The 23,698-nt window shown below is 45.1% G+C and overlaps 1 protein-coding gene across 2 annotated transcripts in view; it reads right to left on the bottom strand.

The window, feature by feature from the left end:
• The window catches only part of LOC146175227 (uncharacterized), a 275,430-nt gene that overhangs the window by 190,766 nt on the left and 60,966 nt on the right, over positions 1-23,698 (bottom strand). For both annotated transcript variants that reach the window (XM_084584667.1, XM_084584668.1), the window contains exons 2-3: positions 12,057-12,182; positions 4,572-4,773 (exon numbers count right to left, since the gene is read on the bottom strand). In XM_084584667.1, coding sequence (XP_084440793.1) covers positions 4,572-4,773; positions 12,057-12,182 — 328 coding nt within the window. The remainder of the gene's footprint in view (positions 1-4,571; positions 4,774-12,056; positions 12,183-23,698) is intronic.

Below are 23,698 nucleotides of genomic sequence, written 5' to 3'. Positions count from 1 at the left end.
TCTAGGCGCGCACTAAGCATGCAACACCGACACAAAAAGTCACTGCCTTCCGCTTCACCTACAGAATCAAAACGCGTTTCCTTGAGATTACCCTGCGCCTCACACATAGTACACTTGGGCTTATTTTGATTGCCCATAGTAAGCATGTAGAAACTGAACTATTTCTATTACGAATTCTAAAAATATACAAACTGCAAAAGGAAGACACAAAAAGGACTAGCGAACACGCGTTAAAATGAATTCTGCGAAAGCCAATAGCCTAGTAAAAAAGTATTTATCTAAACAAAATAGTTAAAGAATGAACGACGAGAAAACCTGGCTGCTGGCACGAAAAACCAGGCCGCTATGACAAAGAGCTAGAATCTATTTTTTATGCCGCACATAACCTAACTAGCTAAAAACAAGCTGAATTTAATAAAAAAAGGAACTCTTCGATTTGACGCTTTCGGAAGCTCCCACTGTCTCCAGTCCATCCGTTTCCGGTAGCCACGTGCAGTCGGAGGAGCGATGGAACACGCGTCCGCACCACACGACAGCCAACTGTCAACAGCGCTGGATTGATGGATGGGATGGAATATAGGAGCGTCCCCTTTGAAACGGGGTGGTAGCAGTAGCTATCATGCTCATTTTTCTCCCTGTACCCTTATTAGCGTTTTAGATTGGTTAACGAAACCATCATTCTATTTATAAAATTTTTGTTTCTACCATTACTAACATTAGGTCACTTCTCTACTTTTAAGCCACCAATCTTCCAGTCGTTTTTTGCTAGTTTCCACCGCCGGTTTATTAACCCGGCCACGGGTATCTCTAAACCCCAGAGCTTCGGGAACAGTGATTGCGCCTGCATCAACTTCCGGATGGATATCATTACATTCGAGTATGATATGGTCAATTGTTTCACTGGAGTTACCACATACAGCACATGCGTCATCTTCATTGTTAAATTTCTTTTTGTAGCTGCGTGTTGTAAGGCACCCTGATCTTTGGAATAATTGCAGCGCCACCTAGGCACTGCAGGTTCCCTATTTTTGTTTGTTCATGTTGTCGCGAGACGATAGTTTATCATTTTCTTTGTCGTGAAAAATGCGTCGCGATGTATCTCGAAGATTCCAGCCGCTCGCGTGTTTCTGCAATGTGTCAGGTTATGCTAGTCCCCATTTGTGGCTTCATCAAGAAGTTTCTTCCAAACTGAGCGTTAACGTGCGCGACTGGTATTCGTAGATCGACTACCGCCTAGCACTACTGTTGCAATCACCGCCACCGATTGCTTAGTTCTTTTGCAGGCTTAAGTCAGCCCAATAAAGAATTTATTCAAATGAAGTTCGAGCCTCCTCATTTGTTGCCAACGGCATTGTCACTACTATGTGAAAATATGAAGTTCTTATAAGAAACAATGAAATTTGGTTTTCCCAAAGCTGGGGTGGGCTTTAAGCACGATGTCTTACTACAGTGTATCCAGTGTCCGAAAATAGAGAATCGAGTATTATATTTGATCTGTTATCCTGCACGATGTGATTGCGATTGAAGGAAAAGAATAACTATTTCTTTTTACGGACTCGTGAATTTAGTTGCAATCTCCCGTAGGATGAGTAAAGTTGTGTGGTTGATGGGTAATTAAAATTCCTTGCTCAAGAGCACTACTCTACGTGCTCTGATTTTTCTCCAGCAAGCGGACAGGTAGACACATATGCATTCTGGACGGTTTACGAGTTTGTTGTTTTAAGGCGTCATTTGTCGTAATATTTTGTTTTGCTGGCACAGTGTATTGTCTAAGGTTTCCATAACTTCTTGTCATTCGCGAACCTATCCGCCTTTTCCAGAGAGCTGAGTTTGGTTAATTTGTGTTACATGCTCATTAAAAGACTTGCAGATGCACAGTTGATTAGTTCCCTGCAAATTAAATAGCGCTCCACGTGGAAGAAGTAAAAAAGCAGGGGACAAGGCGTCAACCCATTTATTCTAGTCAGCGCATGGCTCCTTGCCGCCGTGTCAAAGCGGTGCAGGAGTTTCAGTGACGATAGTGCCGCTACGGGGGTGTCTGCGGGATCTGATTTTCAGTGCACTCTAGCCACACGCAGTGGTTAGTTAACACGCCAACGAAAAAACATTTCGTCATGTTCAATGCGCTGCTGTGCAATGTTCGTGCTCTATGCGCTTAAAGTATGTCCCCTTGGCGACAACGCATAAAAAATTGTATCGATACCTGTTCTGAAGGACAACTCACATGGAGCGAACTTTCTCTGCGAACATCATGCGGCGCGACGCAGGGCCGGCACACCGTCGCGCGGGCTGTACCGCATGCAGCAAAAAGCTGGCGGTAGCCGGCGTCGGCGCTCAAGTGAGAAAGCGCCCGAGCTAGTCCGCCTCAACGATGTATTTTTCCTAAAAAATCACATTTCAAGAGCCAAGACCAAATAGGCAGTGTCTAAAATGGCCCTCGACCGCACTTGTATTAAGCTTTGGATTACGTCCGACACCGCCGCAACAGCGTAGTGCATGCATGTCTCCTCTTTTCAGCAGGGATTTCAGCAAGTGTTGTTGGGCGGAATGTCGAAAAAGGTCCCGTTTCAGCTTATCGTCAAACTAGGAAAAATCGCAACGTATACGCAGTGCGTAAGCATGTGTATGACGCGTATCGCATTGCGTATAACGCCACCTAACATTTTCTTGAACGCGCCTATTCCCAACGATAGCGGGCTATCGATAGTTTCACGACTCGAATTTTCGCGTTTTCGAAGCATTTTTTGACACGTAGCATCATGCAATAGGAAATGGAGAAGCTCTTCTTTCAGTTTTGATTTTCGTTTTATTCTTTCCGCCGTGCCGCGCCCGTCCAGATGGTCTCCGGAGTCAAGTGATCGGCTCTCTTGTTTATGTCATGGCATCGGTGTCGCGCGCTCCTGCTGTGAGGAAACGGCCGTTTCCGCGGAAATTGACGCATCGTAAAGCTCGTTTTTGGACGCGAACAGCAGCAGTGATGACTCAGAAAATGAATTCAGCTTTTTAGGCTTTAGCACTGACAGCGAAATTTCGTTAAAACCGACCCGGAACGTCGACAGCCATGCCTCCATAAGCTTCGCGTTCGCTCCCCAAAAATGTCCAGTTTTCCTGCGCGCTGATCTGCAGGTATCACTTCTGAAGGTCACAACTGTTATCTGCAGGGTGATAACGTCTTTTGAATAGTATTACTTGCCGCAAGCTGCGCAGGGAGTAGTAACTTTCGCTAGAGGACAGCCAGGGGTCCACCTGAGCATAGTCGACCTGGACTACTGTTTTCTTTCCTAAATCAGTGAACACTATACACAGAAAGCTGGAATGTGCTGCAATGTTGCAGTGGTCCCTGTTGTAAAAAACTTATATTTTGAAAGTTCTGTTTTTTGTATCAAAATACTGATGGTTTTGTGTGTTTGTTTTAACTACAATTTGTTGCAGATAGATCTTTTTTCATCATTTATTCAATAAGCATGTTAATTGTCACTAATAGCATCGTGAAAAGCAATTCCACCTCTACAATTTGCTACTATACAAAGCAAGTTTTGTTAACGAATAAAAAATATTGACACCACCCAAGAAGCACCCCTTTTCTCGCGTACAGGGAAGTGCTAAAGCGGTGCGCCCGCTAGCGCGGATGACGACAGCGCTCAAGCCATGTGCTGCTTTTGCTCTACGCTTATTTCGTTTCATCATTATCATCATTATTTATTATCCTCTTAAAGCTCCCTATTAAGGACATTACCTAAGGGGGGGGGGGGGGGGGGGAGACAACGGTGAGAAAGGGCCATACATTATCATATCTCGTCAATGAGACCATGAAACGGCGCTTCGAAATTCATCAGTGCTACAGCAAATGGTCAACGGATTGAATTTTCTAACTTTCTATCTCATTCTGTAATAATGAAAGCAAAATATGATTAATTTCAGCTCCACTTTTTAGCGGACTGGAGGAGCCGCGCCGCAACGGCGGCAGCTGGCTGTGAGCTAGCTTTGCATGAATCGCAGCTGTCGCTTCTACCAGCAACCCAGTACGGCTCAGCGATCCTGAAGATGGATCGCCCTTATTAATGTTCGCTGACTAGTTGCATTGGCCGGCTCTGGGGAGCGGCCGATGGCCCGGCCGCCGGCGAAAATATTTGGCCTGATTGATCGGCGGCGAACGGCCGCCGGTGGCCGGCGACACGCCACCTAGCGGCTGCTCGCAAGGTTTGCCACGTAAAAATCGCTCCATGTGGATCTGAGCCTTATGAGTTCAAGTTCCTAAACCAACGGTAACCAGTCATTTCTCAAGTGAAAAGAAATCAATTGCCTCGCCAACCCAGCCTTCATGCGTTATTAATAATGAAAGCCCGAATGGTATTTTATGTTGCTTGGCCATGTATTTACACAGTTCTTGTAACTGCAAATGCCGGACGTCGTAACGGGAAAAGCTGTGGACAAGATGGGCGCTCCTCTCGACCCATTTCCCGTTTTCGGTTTCCTCACTCGACCTCTGTCATATTTACCGTGCGACGAAGGGCTGTTTTTCTTCAGTGATAATTTACCAAACAAATAGTCGAGGAGGGGGCGAAACCAACCTTCGCTGAACGTGACGTCCGAGGTGACAAGTGTGGCTCCTGTGAGCGGAATGCTGCAGGCTGCAACGAAGCCATCGATGCCGTTCTTCACGTGCACGAGAACTCTGTCGCCCTTGCATACGCCATGCGAGTGGAAACAGGCAGCCGTGGCTCGTAGTCTTTCCAGCAGTTGCGAGTAGCTGATGCTGTCTTTTCCGTGTATCTGCGTGGTTCGTATATTGATAAAGATTGGCGCTGCTTGTCACATATGGCTGGATTACTCTAAATGAAATGACAGCATTGAACATGTGAGAATAAAAATTATCATTACTAAACGAGTGCTGTAAAGAGGATAGTTTGTATAACTATTGAAGATGCAAAACAAAGACTGCCATGCAAATGCAGCATGGACAAAAAAAAAAGCGCGGAAATGCTATAAAACGATTAATATCTAATTCGTCCGGTTACAGTTGACCGAGAAACTGATCTAGCTTTTTTGGTGGTTCGAATGATTGCCGCCATCTTCAAAGGGGCCACGACAATGGCAATGCTCAATATATTGCGGTATTGTATTCTGGTATATATGACCGGAATTTTATTTCTTTATTTCTGAAGTCCGAGCTCCCTCGAACGCATTCTTGGTTTCGAAATAAGGGGCTGAAGTTGAGAGCGCGAAGCTTCTTCCATAGACAGTGGCAGCCATGTAGAAATGCTTGGTGACGTCACAAAACCGGCATCGGTTGCCGCGTCTTCTACTGCTGTGCCGGCTACGATAAGCTGGCGATTAACTGCACTAGCTGTGTTTGCACTAAATTACAGACCAGCATGACGCATCAATACTTCATTGAACATATTTATGAATTAAGCACGGAGTATAATCAAGAGGGATCTGGTTCTTGCCCACACATTTACCTTCAGCGAGACAGCCTCGATCGTTCGATGGGCTCACTGCCCTAAACACCACCGCGTGGACACCGATGCCTTCCTTCCGCATGTCGTCTGTGTCCCGTAGTACGGGGATTACCATGCGCCAGGATTAGCAAACCATGCTAAAAATTATTCTCCTAATAATGACAGGCGCTGGGAAAAGCAATTTCCAAAATAGATGACCCATACAGTGGGAGTTTCTTCCCACCGCACAGCAGCTGCTTCAGCACATGTTAATCGGGTTTTCTTGTATGCTGGCTTGAGTCGGCGAAAATAATCATGTTTTTGTTTTACTACGAGAAAGTGGGCATGTGAGAGTAAGAAAGTTTCATGAGCAGTCCATTCGATTACATAACGCCTCGATATCGTTGGACCTTTTAAGAGTAGCGGACTCAACTTGCGGCTACCAGGCAAAGTATGTTTAAGGCGACGGGTTACCGAGGCTCCTCCGCATTATTTACACTGGGACGGGCTTGTTTTTCAAGCTGTAGCCGAGGGCAGGGCTGATATCACCTCAACTCTCCAAAGACGCGTGAGTCATCTGTGACAAACCTTCCCCGTACATTTGCTCTGCTCAACCCATTACAACAAGATGCCAACGAACCCGAGTTCGGAGGAGAAGGTAAAGGTGTCTAAAAAGAGCTAAAAAGATGCCAGTATGGTTGTAAGCAAAAAGGTTCTTCCTCCTTTCATACAGTGGTACATCATCTGCTTAACCGTGGTTGGAGGGAAAAGGCTTCTCTGCCTCTTGGTCGATGAAGTGCCTGATTTCCCTGCCCACTCGGAATGCGGACCAAGTGGGCAGAATCGATTCTTGGTTACGTTACCTCTGGAGGGAAACATTGTCTAGGTAAACGACGGTAGAAAGTTTCACGTTATCTTCTGGTTTTATGTAACGGCTCCCGTGGTCATACATCGAAGTGCAGCCGTCGACGTCTTGTTCAGAGTTACCTCGGACGATACGGGGTCATGCTGCCGAGTGTAGCCAAAACAGACGACAGTAGCGGGCACTGAAGAACTAATTGCAATCGTTTAATCAGTCGTAATGAACGCTGAAGGTGAGGTTCTGCTCCGGAATTTCAGGTTGAGAATCAGGAAGCACCTCCTCCAAATGTAACAAATCTGGACAGTTCTGGTTTCACACGAGAAGGCAGCGGGGAGGTGACGTTAGATGTAGCGACCACAGGAAGGTTAAATAGATTCGGCAGCGGTTTAACCGAGAATTATTGTTCATCATCCAAAAAGGGCTCTGATGTATTAGGACGAAATGGCTTTTTCCTCTTCTTCGGATGCCTGCACAGGGTCCGCGCGCTAGCCTGCACTACTACATACCAAATTTACTTTGGGTGTTGGCATTTTTCTATCTGGAGGAGTCGGGTATTCGCATCGTCTGTGGTAACAGCGAAGCAAAATGAGCCGCTATGCCATAATGGCGCCGATTGCGTCAGCTCGATACCTTCCTGGATATAAAATATTTGTTGCGTTAGAAAGAGAAAACTTTTGAAATATTTGTAGTTTTAGACAAATAAGAGTCGGTCATTATTACTGATAAAACAGTTGATTGAGCTCTTCGAATCTTCTACTAAAAGGACGCAGCCATATACCCTAATTTGCGCAATTTCTGTGACAGTGCTGTTTTAAACAAAATGATTGGCGCCACCGGCGTCATTGCTGGAACGCAGGCTTGCTTTGCGTCGCCTTCGCCTCCGACCATCTGGATATCAGACTTCTGATCGAATCAAGGAAGCACCCCAAATAACTTTATAATTTTAAAATATTGCCGACAAGACGCCATTTGTTTGCAAAATTTCAGCTCTAAGGACTCAACGGATAAGCAAGGAAAGTCACTTTACGTAACGAGTACGCTTTTGCAAGGCGCAATATGAATAGGACAAAGCGATTATGAGATGTCCCCTTACTTGCTTACACCGTTTTTGCAAGCGTATGTATCAAGAACTGTGTCGTTAAAAATTCTATTTTACATTTCGTAACATTTCGTACATTTCGCACTATATTTATTCGGTAAGTATGCCGGAGACTGCAATACAGATCGTTAAAAAATCGCCTAAAATATTCAATTATATTGGAAAGTATTAAAGCGTAGGCTCTACGACGCAGGGTGTACTTTAAGATTTCGCTTCAGTTTGTCGAAATCAACTTGGTCTTTTACATTATACCTCCAACCTGTCTGACAGATATTGCCCCTGTGATAGGCCCCGTGGCATTCCTTTCCTATAAGATTATCTACATACAAAGGGTATTTGTCAAAAAACAAAAATGCGTCCTCTCTTCCCCAAAACCTACCTAAACAAAATTTAAAAAAAATCGCGGAATGAAAAGACGGGGCCTCCAAATCTACTCCTAAGGCGGGTTTTAGCGCCCCTTTATTTCAAGCCGTCAAACCGTGTACAGCCTTCATAAACGCACAAATTCACGCTTAACAAAGATTTCGCTCGTATAACCATGCTCAAGCATAATACCTCCCTCACTTTTTAATAGGGATTTCGGCCTTAGACTTAACAGTTGCTTCAGATTTAGCCTTTCGTGTCATATCCCGACAGATAAAATTTGCTTAAAAGGCTGCAAGATTCAAATAGCAGTGATAAATAATTACGCCTATTAGCGTCGTCAGGTTATATGTGAGATAGGTGCACTAGAGCATCGCTTTTCACACCGCTCGGGGGTTCATGCTCCGCATCAGAACAGGCAGTCGAATCGATCGAATATTTTGCGGAATCCCGCATGGTTGAATATATTTCTAAAAAGTCAGTAATTACTCATTGGCATCAATGAAAGCGCAGCCGTACGACTACATAGTTAAGAAATATTGCGCTTTTGGAGATGTCAGTAATTATTCCGTTTCTACCACAGTATGTGAAAGACTTCCCTACAAGGATATGAATCCTTGGTTTCACCAAGGCGTGCATCACGACAAAGTATTGACATGGAATCCGAGAATCCTAGTGCTTGATTCGCATTCGAAAAACTTTGGTCGAAATTGGCAGCTCCTGTCCATTTCGATGACTTGTCACACACTGTGACGTGTCACAGACTGTCGCCCATTCAGTGGCAGGGCGCGTCAACTGCCAGAGCATGTCGAATAGGAGGCCCGGACAAAAACAGCGAGCAAACATATATTGAAAAATCATGTTGACATTCAGTGTCAGTACGCAGACATAAGTCCTAATGGCGTGTACAACCGTTTCACTTCTCTGTCCTCGTTAATTTGAAAGGCTACAGAATCACGCCTCCAAAATCTATCTGCAAGGATCCATCGACATGTAATGCTTTGAAAGAGCGTTACAACAGATTTTCTTGAAAAATATATTTACAGATAAAAAGCTGTTTTTCGACCGGATTCAGCACATAATAATGAAACAAAACAAAACAAAAGCCAGTATTGCAGACCACATAGCAGCTAGCATGTCTTTTATGGAAGCTGCAGTGAGAAAGGCATCCCGAGGTGAGTGCACGCCTACATTTCCCTTCACGGGCAGATCTATCAAGTGTAGCGTCACCTGGGTCAATCACGATGACTCTCACAACATAACTGTGCTGCTGCCGAATTCACCGCGGTTGACAGGGGGCAAAGCAATTCTTTAGTGTCATAAGATAGGCCCAGGTCACTTGTAGCTTTCGTAATGCTAGAAATAACTTGCGAAATCGGCTTCTAAGTGCTCAACCAATAAAATCAATCGAAATCTTCAAGTATTTCCTATATTTAGAGGACGGGGCTTTTGTCTTTCCGGCGGCACCCGATGACCTATATGTGCGCGAATATCGGCATCTACCTTAACTATCATGTTCTTTTCTTGTGTATAGCATGGGAGTCCAGACCAGTGTGTTCAGCTTTATATTGTGCGGTGAACAGTCAGGAGCTGTAGCCTGTTCAACAATAAAATGTTTACTCAACTCTTATGTTTCCGCAATGCTGCTTCGGAATGTAAAATAATAAAGCACTCGCTGTCTGGTCGTGCTCTAACAGCCTGATTTCATGAGGAGGTAAGCACTTAGATGCAATAGTCGAAAACAAAACCCGCCAGTTGCTTGTAAAAAGAAACATCAAGTGCCTTTTGTAGATTGCAAAGAAGGAGTCGTTTATCAGATTCCACTCTCGTGCGAACAACAGTATGCAGGCCAAACGGGTCACTGCTTGAATGATCGCCTTCGTGAACATAATCGCAATGGTAAAAATAAAGATGATAGGGATGAACAACTAGTGGCACATTGTAACACCTGAGAAGATTGTATGCCGCTCCTTGACAAATGTTTTGTTCTCGGGAAAAGTAAGGATAGGTTCACCCGAGAAATAATCGAAGCGGAAAAGATAGCCAGATTAGGAAGTGCATGCGCGAGTACCCCCTCTGTTAATCTTTCAAAAAAAATGATTGCCTTCCTTCCTGCTGATTTCGCGCGTGACTTGTGCGACCACGACGATGTACTGTGCAACTTTTTATTGAAACACTCGTAATTGCCAACTTCCAATATGGTTTCACAAAACAAAGATCAGCTGAGCACGCATTACTGGATCAAAAAGAATACATACTAAATAACTTCGAAGATCAGCTTCTCACCTTGGGTATCTTCGTTGACTTTCGCAAAGCATTTGACACGCTTAACCACGAAACTATGTTTAAGAAACTCGACGATTATGGCATACGTGGGCACGCCCTTTGTTTCATTAAATAATATTTCAGCGCTCGCTATCAATATGTGCTTATAAATCAGTTCCCTTCTGATATGGTTCCAATTAGAAATGGAGTACCCCAGGGCAGCCTTCTGGGACCTCTTTTATTCAACATATATATCAATGACATATCCAACATAAGCAGTTTAGTTAAATACATCATATATGTAGATGACACAAGCTTGTTCTTCTCTTCGCGGGACATTAAAGAACTAACCTACAACGCAAATACAACTTTGACGCAATTATCAGACTGGTCGTCGCTAAACTCATTAAAGATAAACAAGGAAAAAACTAAGGCTTTATTATTCCATCCAAAGGGGCAACACATAATCAATGTGCCAATCCTCTATTTAGTCAACGCTCCCATTGAGTATGTACAAACATATACCTCACTTGGTGTCGTGTTTTCAGAAACTATGTCCTGGGATGCCCATGTGAGCAAAGTCTGCACAGCTCTCTCTAAATATGTCGGGATTATTGCACTGAATAAGTATATTCTTCCTGTCAAGACAAAGCTGCACCTTTACTACGCGTTCTTTAATTGGTATGCATCGTATTGCTTCCTTGTTTGGGGAAAAATTACAGCTTCTGACATCCAGAGGATCCTAATTCTGCAGAAAAGAGTACTTCATGTAATTGCCAACGTGCAATATGCCGCACATACAAGTCCGATCTACCTGCAATACAAAATAATACCGATCAACAACACATTCTTTTCTAACATGGTGGCACACGACACCAAACGCCGTATACGACACGAAAAAGCCCTACCTACTCTTTACCGCGATGCCGAACAAATTACGGTTTTCCTACACTAAAATATATACTCCCCAAGTATTTAAACACACCGTTTTATGACCAGTTGCAGAGTATGTCCTCCGCAGCTATTCGGAACACATTCCTTGAATAAATTGATTGTACTGTGCTTCTGCAAACATGTATTGAATTGTAACGTTATGTAACCACTATGTTTCTTTTCCCTTTCTTTTTCTTTTTCTGTCTTTTTATTCCTGAACGTCCGATGTACCCTGATAATTTTGTGTATATGCGTCAGATGTACCCAGATAATTTTGAGTGAACGCGTCTTTTACCTTCTATTTCTTCCGTGTGTAACAAGTGTATATCAATCTCTCCCTTTCAGTCGCTACAAAACTGCCTCTTTGTAGGGGTGGCGAGGCTTGTCAAGCGGTCGTAATGACTGATTTTATCTTGCCGCCCTCAGGTTTTTCTAAAGAAAACTGGAAATAAAATGATTGATTGATTGATTGATATATAGAGGTATCGTTTTTTCAAAATAAAGTTGTTGGAAGTTACCGCTGTGTGTGTCCACTCGTTCTCAGTCCCTCGTCTTGTGTGCGCTACAGAGTGGAAGAGCAAAGCTCTGTCTTTGTCCCTTTTTGTCTCTCTGTGTCGGTTAATTCTTCTCGAGAGTCAGACCCCAATTGAACCAACATCTCTGGCTTGAATGTATAGCAGAATTAACTTTATTGCACATTTAGGGAAAAAATAATGGCGTATTTGTCGGTTGGCGCAAGATGGATGAACTTTCTGCTTGGCCGAAAATATATATGTACACAATTGAGATGTCTTGAGCGGAAATATTTTTATCATAGCTGGAAACGACTTAGGTCTGCAGCTGCTCATTGGATGCATTAGGGGCTGCCAGACAGCTGCCTCCGCAAGAGAGATATGGCCAGTTTTGAGGATTATCTTTCGTAAGAACAGCATTTGAGAAGGCACAACCAGAGCTTGAATGCTTGCAGACTAAGGCGTCTCCCATACCTTTGTTTGCTTTTCTTCGAATTGCAGAGCGGAATAATAGCAGCCCTGGGCAATCTCTATCAATCGCTTTCAAGCTGTGCTATACTCTATGAATGCTTAGGACTTACGAGCGCTGTTTTGTCGCCATGTTTTCTAAGCCTTCTCTCCAGGAAAGCGAAGATAGAAGAATCGGTCAGCTCTTCCAGGTCCGGGTATGGAGAATACACAATACCATCTTGAATTCTTGCTCGCATCTGAAACAAATTAACAGGGGTGCAGGTTGTGACAGTGGAAACATGACGACGGCTGTGGTGCTGCACTCACACTGTTCAACAGCCGACCCCATACTCATGATCGCTTTCTATGGGTTAATGGAATGAAGGTTGGCTTTCAGTCAAACTTAGTCCAAATTGAAGAAAGCTGTAAATAATTTAAGTTTTTTTTTTCTTAGACATTCAAGTCATCCGCAAAGCAACAACAGTTAGCGCCATCTTCTTAAGGAAGGGGACTTCCATGAGAAAAAACAAGGCATTTGGTTTCATATTAAAACGGCACTGCACCTTGTAGTAAGGTGCAGCGGGAACACGCGAACAGCAATTACCATACCTTAAATGGCTTAAATCCGGCAAGTCAAATGATTCCTTCACCGGCGATCGCTGCTACAGTCTTGACATATAACTATGTTCTACTGAACATTTAAAATTTCAGCACTGAGCATGAAACTCCAAGAGCATGTGTCACACTGGGGAAGAAAGGCAAATCCACTGCACAAACATTGCCGCATGGCATTATCTCTTCGGCGCTAAGAGTGCTTTGAGAAGGGCTATATTTTCTCTATATAAATTTATCCCCCTGTACACGGCTCCAGAAAGGTAAGCATGCGCTATGCTTTGTGAAGGAATTTAATAAAAGCAGCGGTGTGCTCTTTGCCACTTCATTATAAAGCTAACGACGACGCGAGCGACTCTGGAACGATGGTCGTAGAGCTTACGTTGATGGCAAATTTACTTTCTTAGGTCCACAGGTTTCAGCAATACACTCTGTATACAGCCAAATCAATTCCAAAGTCATTTAAGCTACGGCAAATTACACACAGCCTGCGAGGTACAGTGGGTACATAGGCAGAAGGATATCGCGTAGCATATCACCCCCCCCCCCCCCCCCCCCCCCCACACACACACATTCGGTTAGAAAACTGCAAGGAAACATTACGATTGATTTTGCTTGCATGAAAATCAATTTATGAGCTGTAAATAAAGTATAGGATGACCAAAATAAAAAGAATCTTCAAAGTTGACGCTCATACAGTGAATATTTTTGTAAACATTTTTTCTATAGACACAGTTAAACCTATGAACAGCGCAACTTCCTCTTACTGTAGCCGGAGGAATTTGCAACTACAGGATGTTTCGCATTAATTGAAACAGACATCATGTTTGAAGCGGAATTAGGACACAGGGTAGGATGCGAGGCTGATGTGTGTGAAGGAAGCAGGCAGTGATCCTATGTTTCCGGCTCATTGCTCACAAAAAAGTGGCGAAAGAGGTACCACCGGAAATGTTTGTTGTGAGTCATGGACTGAAAAATCGTCGGCCGCCTGGCATTGATGAGAATATCACTGGCTCACATTCGACGTGCGTTTCAAAGCTTGCGCTCATAGCACAAAGTAATAAAGACCTCGCGTGGTTCCACAAAAGGAAATGCCGGAGGCAGGCGGCAGCGATAAAGAAAAAAGAAGGAAATATATGCGTAAAAGGCCACTTAGCCAGACCAACGCGAGCGAACCCGCTGTCTCATTCATAGGTATTTGGTGGAGAAGCTACACCTTTCCGAAGAGAATGAAATGGAATCGCGCAAGACCCCCCCCCCCCACCCCCCCCCCCCCCAAGACACAGAAACTGAAATCCAACGTCAACCGTTAGGTATCCGAGAAGCTTGCGCTGTCCAAAAAGAAATGGTATCAGTCACACGTTTGCTACTCCTGCCCTGATGACAACTTTCAGCCGACAAGAACCACCACCGTCTATTCTGCGAAGAGATACAGCCATAAAGGTCTATTGAGACCGTCCAGTAAAGTTGAGAGCAATACATGCCTTAGAAAGGTCCTTTTACCTTCCTTAACAGCTACCTTTATGCTTTGATGTAATAAACAGTTGCATAAAAAACAAAGGGTTCAGAGGTATAATTACCCTGGTTGCAGCTAAACCAGTTAGATAATTATCGCTGTATAGCTGCGCGCCCTAGTTTCAAACCAGGCATTTTCTGGTGTCCGATATAGTGATTTGCCTATGTATATACATCAGGCATTTGTGAAGACGCAAATAAGCGCAATTAAAATCCAGCGTTTATGCTTTTCATGTGGCAATATCAATCAGAATGGGATATTTTGAACGCGTTAGACAGTGGTTCGAATCCGCCTTTCCGTGATATGTTTGCAACGCAGCTCTTATGCGCATCTTCGCGTCTTCGGTGGGTGGGTCGCGTCGCAGTTGTCAGCGCAAGGAAGAGTCACGAGCCAAACAGACTTTCCCAGAAGAGAAAGAAGAGCTGCGAGCTCTGAGCCGCTGCCTCGAAATTCTTTTTTTTTTCTGCTGGGAAGTTCTGTTTGGCTCGTGAGAGAAATTAAATGCCATTTGGCCCCGCTATTGTCGGTGTGAGTTAAAAGAGAAAAGAGACTATCTCAAAATGGAAACAACAAGCTCAGCGGCGTTGACTCTTCTTCAAAGCAATTCTCTTTTGCTCGTGAAGAAAATAAAAGATGCTTGCAACTGTACATACAAGCATGTCACAAATTCCTTTCCTCAGTATATCGCAAAAACGATTAAACCACTGCACTCTAATTTCGCATTCGGGCATTTGGGAACCATCCTTACGTCTTCTTTATCAGGAGAAAGGAAATAAATAAAGCATATATTCATTATTTGCCTCGGCGGGAGAGATATTGCTTTGCTTGGATTCTGAGAAGCTTTTGAGACAAGACCGCCGGTTAAATTGTTTGGTTAGCAAAAAAACAGACAACTGAGCTATTTGGTACATCTTCGAAAACTTTACCACTGCTGCGACAGGGGACAAAGCAGAGTGCGAAGGACAAGCGCTACAACGATGGCTGAAGCTTTTGAAAAATACGCAGGCAATATACTCACAAAAGAAAAACAGAAGCACATGTCTACCCCCCTCCCCCCTCCCCTACAAAAACAAAGAAACGCAATAATACAGTTAGGAATATAATCACAAATGTTCATGGATTTCAGTCATGGATGTTCCCTGAAAGCGTGCTTACGCACGTGGTGCTGTTTTTGTGAATGTAATAGGCTTTTGTGCAGTGGTGGCGTAGCGGTAGAACATCCGCCTCGCATGCAAGAGGACCGGGGTTCAAATCCCGGTGCCGCGCAATTCTCCACCGGATGAAAAAAAGAAAGAAAAAAAAATCGCGTGTCGATGGAATTGCATAAACAGGTTTGGGGTGCGACCTGATGCCGGTGCACACCTCCGGCAACGCACTCCCTCACAAGAACAGGAGTTGGCCACCCTGGTGCAGTAATTGGCGGCAACCTCTCATGATAAGCTCCATACAGCCCGGCCCTCAGTCACCAGCGGCTGCGGAACAATTGACCACGGCGGCGGTCAGACCTGAGCCTGGCTCCGCTGAACAGGCCGCCATTGGAAACTGACCCTGGCAACGTTTAATGCTAGAACACTAGCTAGTGAAGCTAGTTTAGCAGTGCTGTTAGAGGAACTAGAGGGCATGAAATGGGATGTCATAGGGCTTAGTGAGGTTAGGAGGCCGAATGAGGCATATACTGTACTGAAGGATGGGCATGTACTGTGTTATCGAGGCTTACCAGGGAGGCGACAACTAGGAGTAGGTTTCCTCGTCAATAATATATAGCGGGTAATATAGATGAATTCTACAGTATTAATGAGAGGGATCGTAATTAGGCTTAATAAGCGGTATAAACTGAAGGTTATACAGGCCTATGCACCTACATGTAGTTATGATGACCAGGCAGTTGAAAGCTTCTATGAAGATGTAGAATCGGCAATGCGAAAAGTAAAGACGCAGTATACTGTACTAATGGGCGACTTCAATGCCAAGGTAGGGAAATAACAGGCAGGAGACAAGGCAGTAGGTGACTATGGCATTGGTTCTAGGAATAGCAGGGGGGAGTTACTACTTGAGTTTGCAGAGCGCAATAACTTACGAATCATGAATACCTTCTTCAGCAAACGGAAGAACCGGAAATGGACATGGAAAAGTCCTAACGGAGAGACTAAAAATGAAATCAACTTCATAATGTGTTCAACCCCCGCCATTGTGCAGGATGTAGAGGTAATCGGGAAAGTGCGATGCAGTGAACACAGGATGGTGAGGTCCCGAATTAGCCTAAATCTGAAGAAGGAACTCAACAGATTAGTAAGAAAGAAACCCATCAACGAATTAGCGGTGAGGGGGAGGGCAGAAGAGTTCAGGATCTCGCTACAGAATAAGTATTCAGCTCTAACTGAGGATGATGACATTACCGTAGAGGCAAGGAAAAACAATTTCAGAGATATCATTACTGAGTGCGCGGTAGAAGTAGGCCGCAGGATAGTTAGAGAGGATACCGGTAAGCTGTCTAAGGAGACGAAAGCTTTGATTAAGAAACGCCAGAGTATGAAAGCTTCCAATCCAACAGACCAGATCGAATTGGCCGAGATATCGAAGCTAATCAATAAGCGCAAGGTGGCCGATATAAGGAAGTATAACATGGAGAAAATTGAGCGTGCTGTAAAGAACGGGGGAAGCCTTATAGCGGTAAAGAAGAAATTGGGCATAGGGAAAAACCAGATGTATGCGATAAGGGACAAGGCGGGCAACGTCATCACTAATATGGACAAGATAGCCAAAGTAGCGGAGAAGTTCTATACAGATCTCTACAGTAGCCAAAGTAATCAGGACCGTAATGAGATTGGCGGTAGGGAAAAACAGTGAGACGTTCCATCAGTGACGAAGCACGAGGTCAAGAAAGCACTAGAAACTATGAAAAGGGGGAAATCAGCTGGAGAGGATCAGATAACTACAGATTTGCAAAAGGACGGGGGGGATATCGCGCTAGAAAAGCTGGCCACCCTGTATACGCAATGCCTGGTGTTATCGACGGTACCGGAACCATGGAAGAATGCAAATATTACCCTCATTCACAAGAAAGGGGACTCTAAGGACCTTAAAAATTACAGACCAATCAGCTTACTGTCTGTTACGTATAAGGAATTTACTAAGGTAATCGCTAATAGAATCAGGACAGCCTTAGACTGCAATCAAGAAAAGGATCAAGCAGGGTTTTGGAAACGGTACTCTACTATCGATCACATCCATACCATCAATCAGGTGATAGAAAAATGCTCGGAATATAACCAGCCCTTATACATAGCATTCATTGATTACAAAAAAGCATTTGACTCAGTTGAAACCTCGGCGGTGATGCAGGCATTGCGAAATCAGGGGGTAGACGAGCCGTACGGGAAAGTGCTGGAAGTTATATATAGTGGCAGCACAGCAACCATAGTTCTCCATAAAGAAAGCAACAAAATTCCCATTAAGAAAGGTGTTAGGCAAGGAAACACAATCTCCCCAGTACTATCCACAGCTTGCTTAGAGAAAGTATTCAGAGATTTGGAATGGGAGCAGTTAGGGATAAGGGTAGATGGAGAATACCTCAGTAATCTGCGATTTGCTGATGACATTGCCTTGCTAAGCAACTCGGAGGATGAAGTGCAAATAATGATTGATGACCTAGACAGAAAAAGTAGAAAGGTAGGCTTGAAAATCAATATGCAGATGACTAAGGTAATGTTCAACAGCCTCGGGAAGGAACAGCAGTTTACATTAGGTAGCGAAATACTGGAAGTAGTAGGCGAGTATGTCTACTTAGGACAGGTAGTAACCGCTGATCCGGACCATGAAAAGGAAATAACAAGAATTTGGGATGGAGCGCATTTGGCAAGCACTCGCAGATTATGACTAGCAGGTTACCGGCATCGCTCAAGAGGAAAGTATACAACAGTTGCATCTTGCCTGTACTTGCCTATGGGGCTGAAACGTGGAGGCTAACCAAGAGAGTTCTACTTAAGTTGAGGACCACCCAGAGGGCTATGGAACGAAAAATGGTAGGGGTAACATTAAGAGATAGGAAGCGTGCAGAGTGGGTCAGAGGAATTACTCATGTTACCGACGTTCTAGTGGAAATTAAGAAGAATAAATGGGCATGGGCAGGACATGTAGTGCGAAGTGAGAATAACAGATGTTCGCCTATGGTAACAAACTGGATTCCAAGGTAAGGAAAGCGTAGCAGGGGGCGGCAGAAAGTTAGGTGGGCGGATGAGATTAAGAAGTTCGCAGGGGTCAAGTGGATGCAGCTAGCACAGAACCGGGTTAAGTGGAGAGATATGGGAGAGGCCTTCGCCCTGCAGTGGGTATAATCAGGCTGATGATGATGATGATGATGATGATGAATAGGCTTCACTCAATTCCTTGTTCAATTGATCTTTATGTCGGAACAAAGCCTTTCCATTTTCCGGTTTGGCCTACATAGTTCACCAGGCACTGACATTTCGGATCAGGATTCCTAATATTTAACGCATGCGCTCCTGGTTGTTTTTCTGTTATTATATTACCTGTGAATTTTTCAGGTAAACTTTAGTTGATAGTAGAACTTCTACTTCCTTCTCTTCTTTGTCCCCTGCCGCAGCGCTGATAAAGTTTTCGAACATTGGTTTAAATAGGGCTTTCATTTTTTGCTTTCAGATTGAACTCGAAGTAGCAATTCCCCTACGGTTGTGCGGTACTTTCTTTTTGCATTCTGATGCGTTTGAGAACCAGGGCTTTATCGCAAAATTTTGTCGGGTGAGGCGCAAGGCGAAACTGGAAGTTGGGACGCATGACTGTTGCGCATACGTGGTGTGGTTTGGTTTGTGGCTTTCAACGTTCAAAAACAGCTGAGGCTATGTAGTGGAGGACACCTGAAATTTCTACCACCCGGGGTTCGTTAAGGTGCACCAATATACATCGCACAGCACACGTGCGCTTGGCTTTTCGCCCCCATCAAAAGTGGCCGTCGAGGCCAGGTGCACCCTTGGAAACAGTAGCCGAGCGCCCACTGCGCCACCTCGGAGGGGTTGCTGCGCACACATGTCGCAACGAGAACGTCATGTTAGTTTTGCACGTTTTTCCTTAGGACTATTTTTGCCCCTTGCTTTTTTTTTCTGCAGGTTATAAGTTGGTAAAATCGTCTCTAACTTTCTTCGAGATTTTTTCTTTAGTTGCCGGTGCACTGGATTACGAATTGTGGCACTCGATGCCGAATCGTAGCTTCACCTCAAGTGAGATGGTTGCTTTTTTCCTGTCAGCGGGCATTTGTCAGTGTTCTCAGAAAAATATACAGTTTGATTGAGAATTCTGAGAGCCTACCAAAGCATATAAATACAGCAATATTAAGTACTCGGACAGAAAACGTGGGCCTGAAATTTTCGAATGTTTATAAGAGGAAATAACACCGTACAGTACGGCCAACTACATAAATATGTTTTGTCCGACGCGAAATTTTGCAGCTAAGGCCTTTCTGTCTTGTATTTGGCATCCCCAAAAAACTACAGTAAATTAAACGCTGGACAGTTCTCTTTTAAGGCAAAATGTTTCTAAAGCCGTTCTGATTGAAACTTTACGCATTGAATACGCAGGTGTGGCGGTGCCAGTTAAGTAGGTTGTGTAATAATGCGGAACGTGGGAGTTTTTACAGGCCTGATTTGTGTAAACAGTTATGACGGGGAGTGCTGCAGGTCTGCTCATTATCGCTTATTGGGTTATGCTCATTATCAGTTATTATTAGGACGGGCCCATCGATTAACTGTAATTTTCAGTCCAGCTTTCATGAACGAAAACTGGGGCAGAAAAGACAAACAGAAGTACTCGCGTCGCTATAAAGTAGTACGTGCAATCTTATTCGGAAACTCTGGACTGGAAGGCTGTGTTTCTTGATTCATCATACACGAAAACGATGTTTCTGCCAAAACAATAAACGTTGACAGTTACAGAAAGAAACATTGTATTTATTGTTGCGAGGAAACCTCGCTGAGCAATTGTCAGTCTTCGCAAGGAGTGCACAAAAGGGTTATATTGCATAGCTGCAGTGTATCTTTGCAAATTCTTTCATCCGATGATATGCGCAGTTTCGTGAGTTTCTGTTCGTGTTTCCCTGATTCGGCTCAAAATAAGCGGAAGCAACAGCTCACATGCAATTCTACTGGGGCATAAATAGTCTGAAGCTTTCGCGAGTCTTTCTGCTATGCGGACGCCAATCCGCTCTCCTGGTAGGATGGAAGATATAATATACCTAGAATCAACTGGAATTTTGTATATCGAATGTAATTCGGTTAAAGCTCTACAGAATTACGTTCGCAAATGAAAGCAATTAGTATCAGGGAAGAAAATAATGCGACATCAGCGCACAGAAGAGGTGTTGAGTGAGCACAATGTGCGCCAAAACAAGAGCTACGCGACGGCGGTAGAGATGGGTCGCTAAAGAGCGAGCCGGACCTTTTGAGCGGCAAATTTAGCGGCAGTTCTTTTCATGGGTCGGCTCTCTCGTTCAGTGATCCCATCCGTGCCCAACAGTTCCTTGGGAGTCGGATATTCTTGGTGCGACTTCGGCGTCATCTATTAGCGATGCGAGAAAGCATAAGCCTTCGAGATCGCCCTCCTCCCCTGCGCGTGAAAGAAACGCGCGGGCGACGGCAATCTCGGATACCATCCCTCCCGCCCTTCCTCACAAGAATCGCAAACATCTCCTCGCATCCCCTCGCCTTCAGCTGTCTTTTGAGCCGCTCTTTCAAAGGAAAGAGAATTAGCGGCGGCTCATTAATTTGCGGGATTATGTGGGAGTACTGGCGGCTCACTGAGCGGCGGGTGTTGATTTAGCCAGCGGCGCATTGAGCGACTGGTTGTTTGGGAGAGCCAGCGGCTCACTGAGCGGCAGCTCTTGGATAGCCATTGGCTCATTGAGCGGTAGTTATTTTGGAAAGCCGGCGGCTCACCGAGAGGCGGCTCTTTTGGAGGGCCGTCTTTCAGTGAGCCTTAAAGGAACCGTGAGCGGCGCTTCTTTTGGAGAGACGCCCGTTCAGTGAGCCATCAGGAACTGTTCCGCCAGAGTCGGGTCTTCTGCTCGCTGCGACATAGGCGCATCTATTAGCATTGCACGAAAGAAACTACACCCATCAGGCAGGGGTGGATCGAGCCGGCATACAAAGAAAAGAAAAACGTCTGTCGTCTGCACGATCTTCCCCATGCCGTGGTAGGTGCGCAGTCGGCTGCTTCGCCGCCGTGTCGAAGCTCTGCGCCGGCGACCTGGCAGCCGCAGTGTGCGTGCATGCTTAGGGTGGCCACCGGCAGTTTCTGCGTCTTTTGTTTTGCTTTCTATGCTTCCTAAGCGTAGATTTCTCAAGCTTCATTACAACAAGGCGAACATCAAATGTGTAGCCCCTTGCGCAGCCAGCCCAGGAAAAAAAAAAAAAAAAAAAACTAGGGTCACGTAAAAACTGCACCGACTGCAGCGCCTAGTGCTCTCTAAACGGTGAAGAGATGCCTTGAAACTTAAAACCACTACTCACAGCATGAATGGCGAGCAATGCGGCTTGAAGTAGACTTCAAAATAAATAAATCAATGAACAATTTACGGTCGGCGGGTTTATGTGGCGGCGAAAACAGGAAAGTGGAACATGTTTGAGTTAGGGGACCGGAGAAGAAAGCTAGCTGTCGCTAGGTAGAAAATATACAACGGGAGAAGCCGCAGGGCTGAGAGTTGTGGGCCTTGAGAAAAACAGCCGCAGCGTTGGACAAAAATGTTATAAGAATATTAAAAAAAAAACAAATCATAGAAAGCAAAAAAAAAGGGGAGGGGTGGGCAGGGCCAAAAAAGTGCAATTAAGAAAAGAGAAAAAGGACTTATGCAGACTTGAGCTACAAAGTGCAGACTGGATTTAAAAAATGATGCTTTACATTATACTTTAGGCCTCCCTAAATTGACTGTTTCCGGAAATATAGGAAGGATATCGAGTCAGTAAATATTTTTTCTCTATATATTAACTATCTATATCTGTATATACCATCACTATTGTGAAGAGGAAGAAGTACACGGGGAACGTTCCAGTAAGTGGCATCATGATCGCTGCGCGTGTTGGACCTGACTGTGTTCGCTGTCTCTGATCTACCCAGCCTGAGTACCGCAATAAACCCTCATCTTACATTTGGTGGAGGTGACGGTTAAGATCTATCCTCTCGCCCTGGAACTCCGAAGCCGCACGTTACCATCTCCTGCCATGACTGAATACAGCAACCACCAAGCCGAACAAGTTGGCTCGCCCATAATCTGTACCGGCTCCCGCCACCAGCGAGACCCCGCCATCTTCGGCGGCACTGACGACCATGACGCCGAGGACTGACTGACATCCTATGAGCGGATGACCAAACTAAGCTAAGCAACGTGATTTTCTATCTCACCGGCGTAGCAAATCTATGGTTTCGGAACCATGAAGCGGACATTCCATCATAGTCCGTGTTCAAAGCCAGCTTCTCTGAAGTTTTCGGCCTCCGGCTGTGAGGAAACTCCGCGCTGAACAGCGCTTGCGTGCGTGGTCTCAGCAGGTTGGCGAGAACTTTACGAGTTACATCGAACACGTCGTCGATTTGCGCAAGCGCGTGAACGCACATGTGTCATAGGCCGACAAGATCAAGCACATTCTGCAAGGCATCGATGACGATGCCTTTCAGACGCTGACAGCTAGAGATATCCGCACCGTCGCGGCAGTTATCACACTTAGTCAAAGTTTTTATGACCTGGGCAACCAAAGGGCCATAACTCACGTGAACGCCATGCACATTGAGTCGCTTGCTGGCCTGACAGATGCAGGGGAACATTCTTCCACAAATCAAGAGCTTCATTCGGGAAGACGTTGCTCAACAGCTCTCCCTTATGTACTGCCATGAAGAGCCTTCATCACGCTTAGCTCCAAGTTTGCGCCAGATTAATCAAGAAGAGGTAGCTTCCTCCAGCCCCTAATTCATGCCTGTCACAGCCCCGTTGACATTTGCAGCTGTTGTTGCCCGATCACCACCTACATATATGCTCCACCACAACCTGCCTACGTTCAGCCGCCTCCTGGTCCTGCTCGAGAACCTGCGCAGTTTATTCGACCGGCTCCAAGACCACGCAGTTTCTGGCGCGACGACAGATAACAGGCCCATTTGTTACACTTGCGAGCAGGCTGGACATATTTCCCGTTATTGCGGAAATCATCTCCAAGTGTACGCATGACTCTAGGTACTGGTCTTCGCCTCCTCAATATTCCGCACCTATTGAGCCTGCAGCCAGCCGTCATTTCTCCCCAGCCCGCTCAGCCATGTCTGACCGTCGTTCACGGTCGTCGCGACGCCGCTCTATCTCTCCGATGCGACGTCGACAGCACGCTCTAATTGACACTGATGCTGCGATTTCGGTAATGGACGCAAAACTATGTAGTTCTTTAAAGAAAGTCAAGACGCCAATTGCGGGACTTTCATTGCGAACGGCAAGCGCTCAGCATATCAAGCCATTAGGTGCGTGCACCGCTCGAGTAATAATCCAGAATTGCCCTTATACAATTGAGTTTATCGTGCTGCCAAGTTGCTGACCTTGTAATTTTAGTCTGGGAGTTCCGGTCGCGTCACGTTGGTATTATCGATAGTGCTCGCGCTGAGGGT

The sequence above is a fragment of the Amblyomma maculatum genome, chromosome 11 (genome assembly GCF_055883805.1).
Source record: "Amblyomma maculatum isolate TAMU_Amacu chromosome 11, ASM5588380v1, whole genome shotgun sequence".
Classification (NCBI taxonomy): domain Eukaryota; kingdom Metazoa; phylum Arthropoda; class Arachnida; order Ixodida; family Ixodidae; genus Amblyomma; species Amblyomma maculatum.
This window is presented reverse-complemented; position numbering and strand designations above follow the sequence as displayed.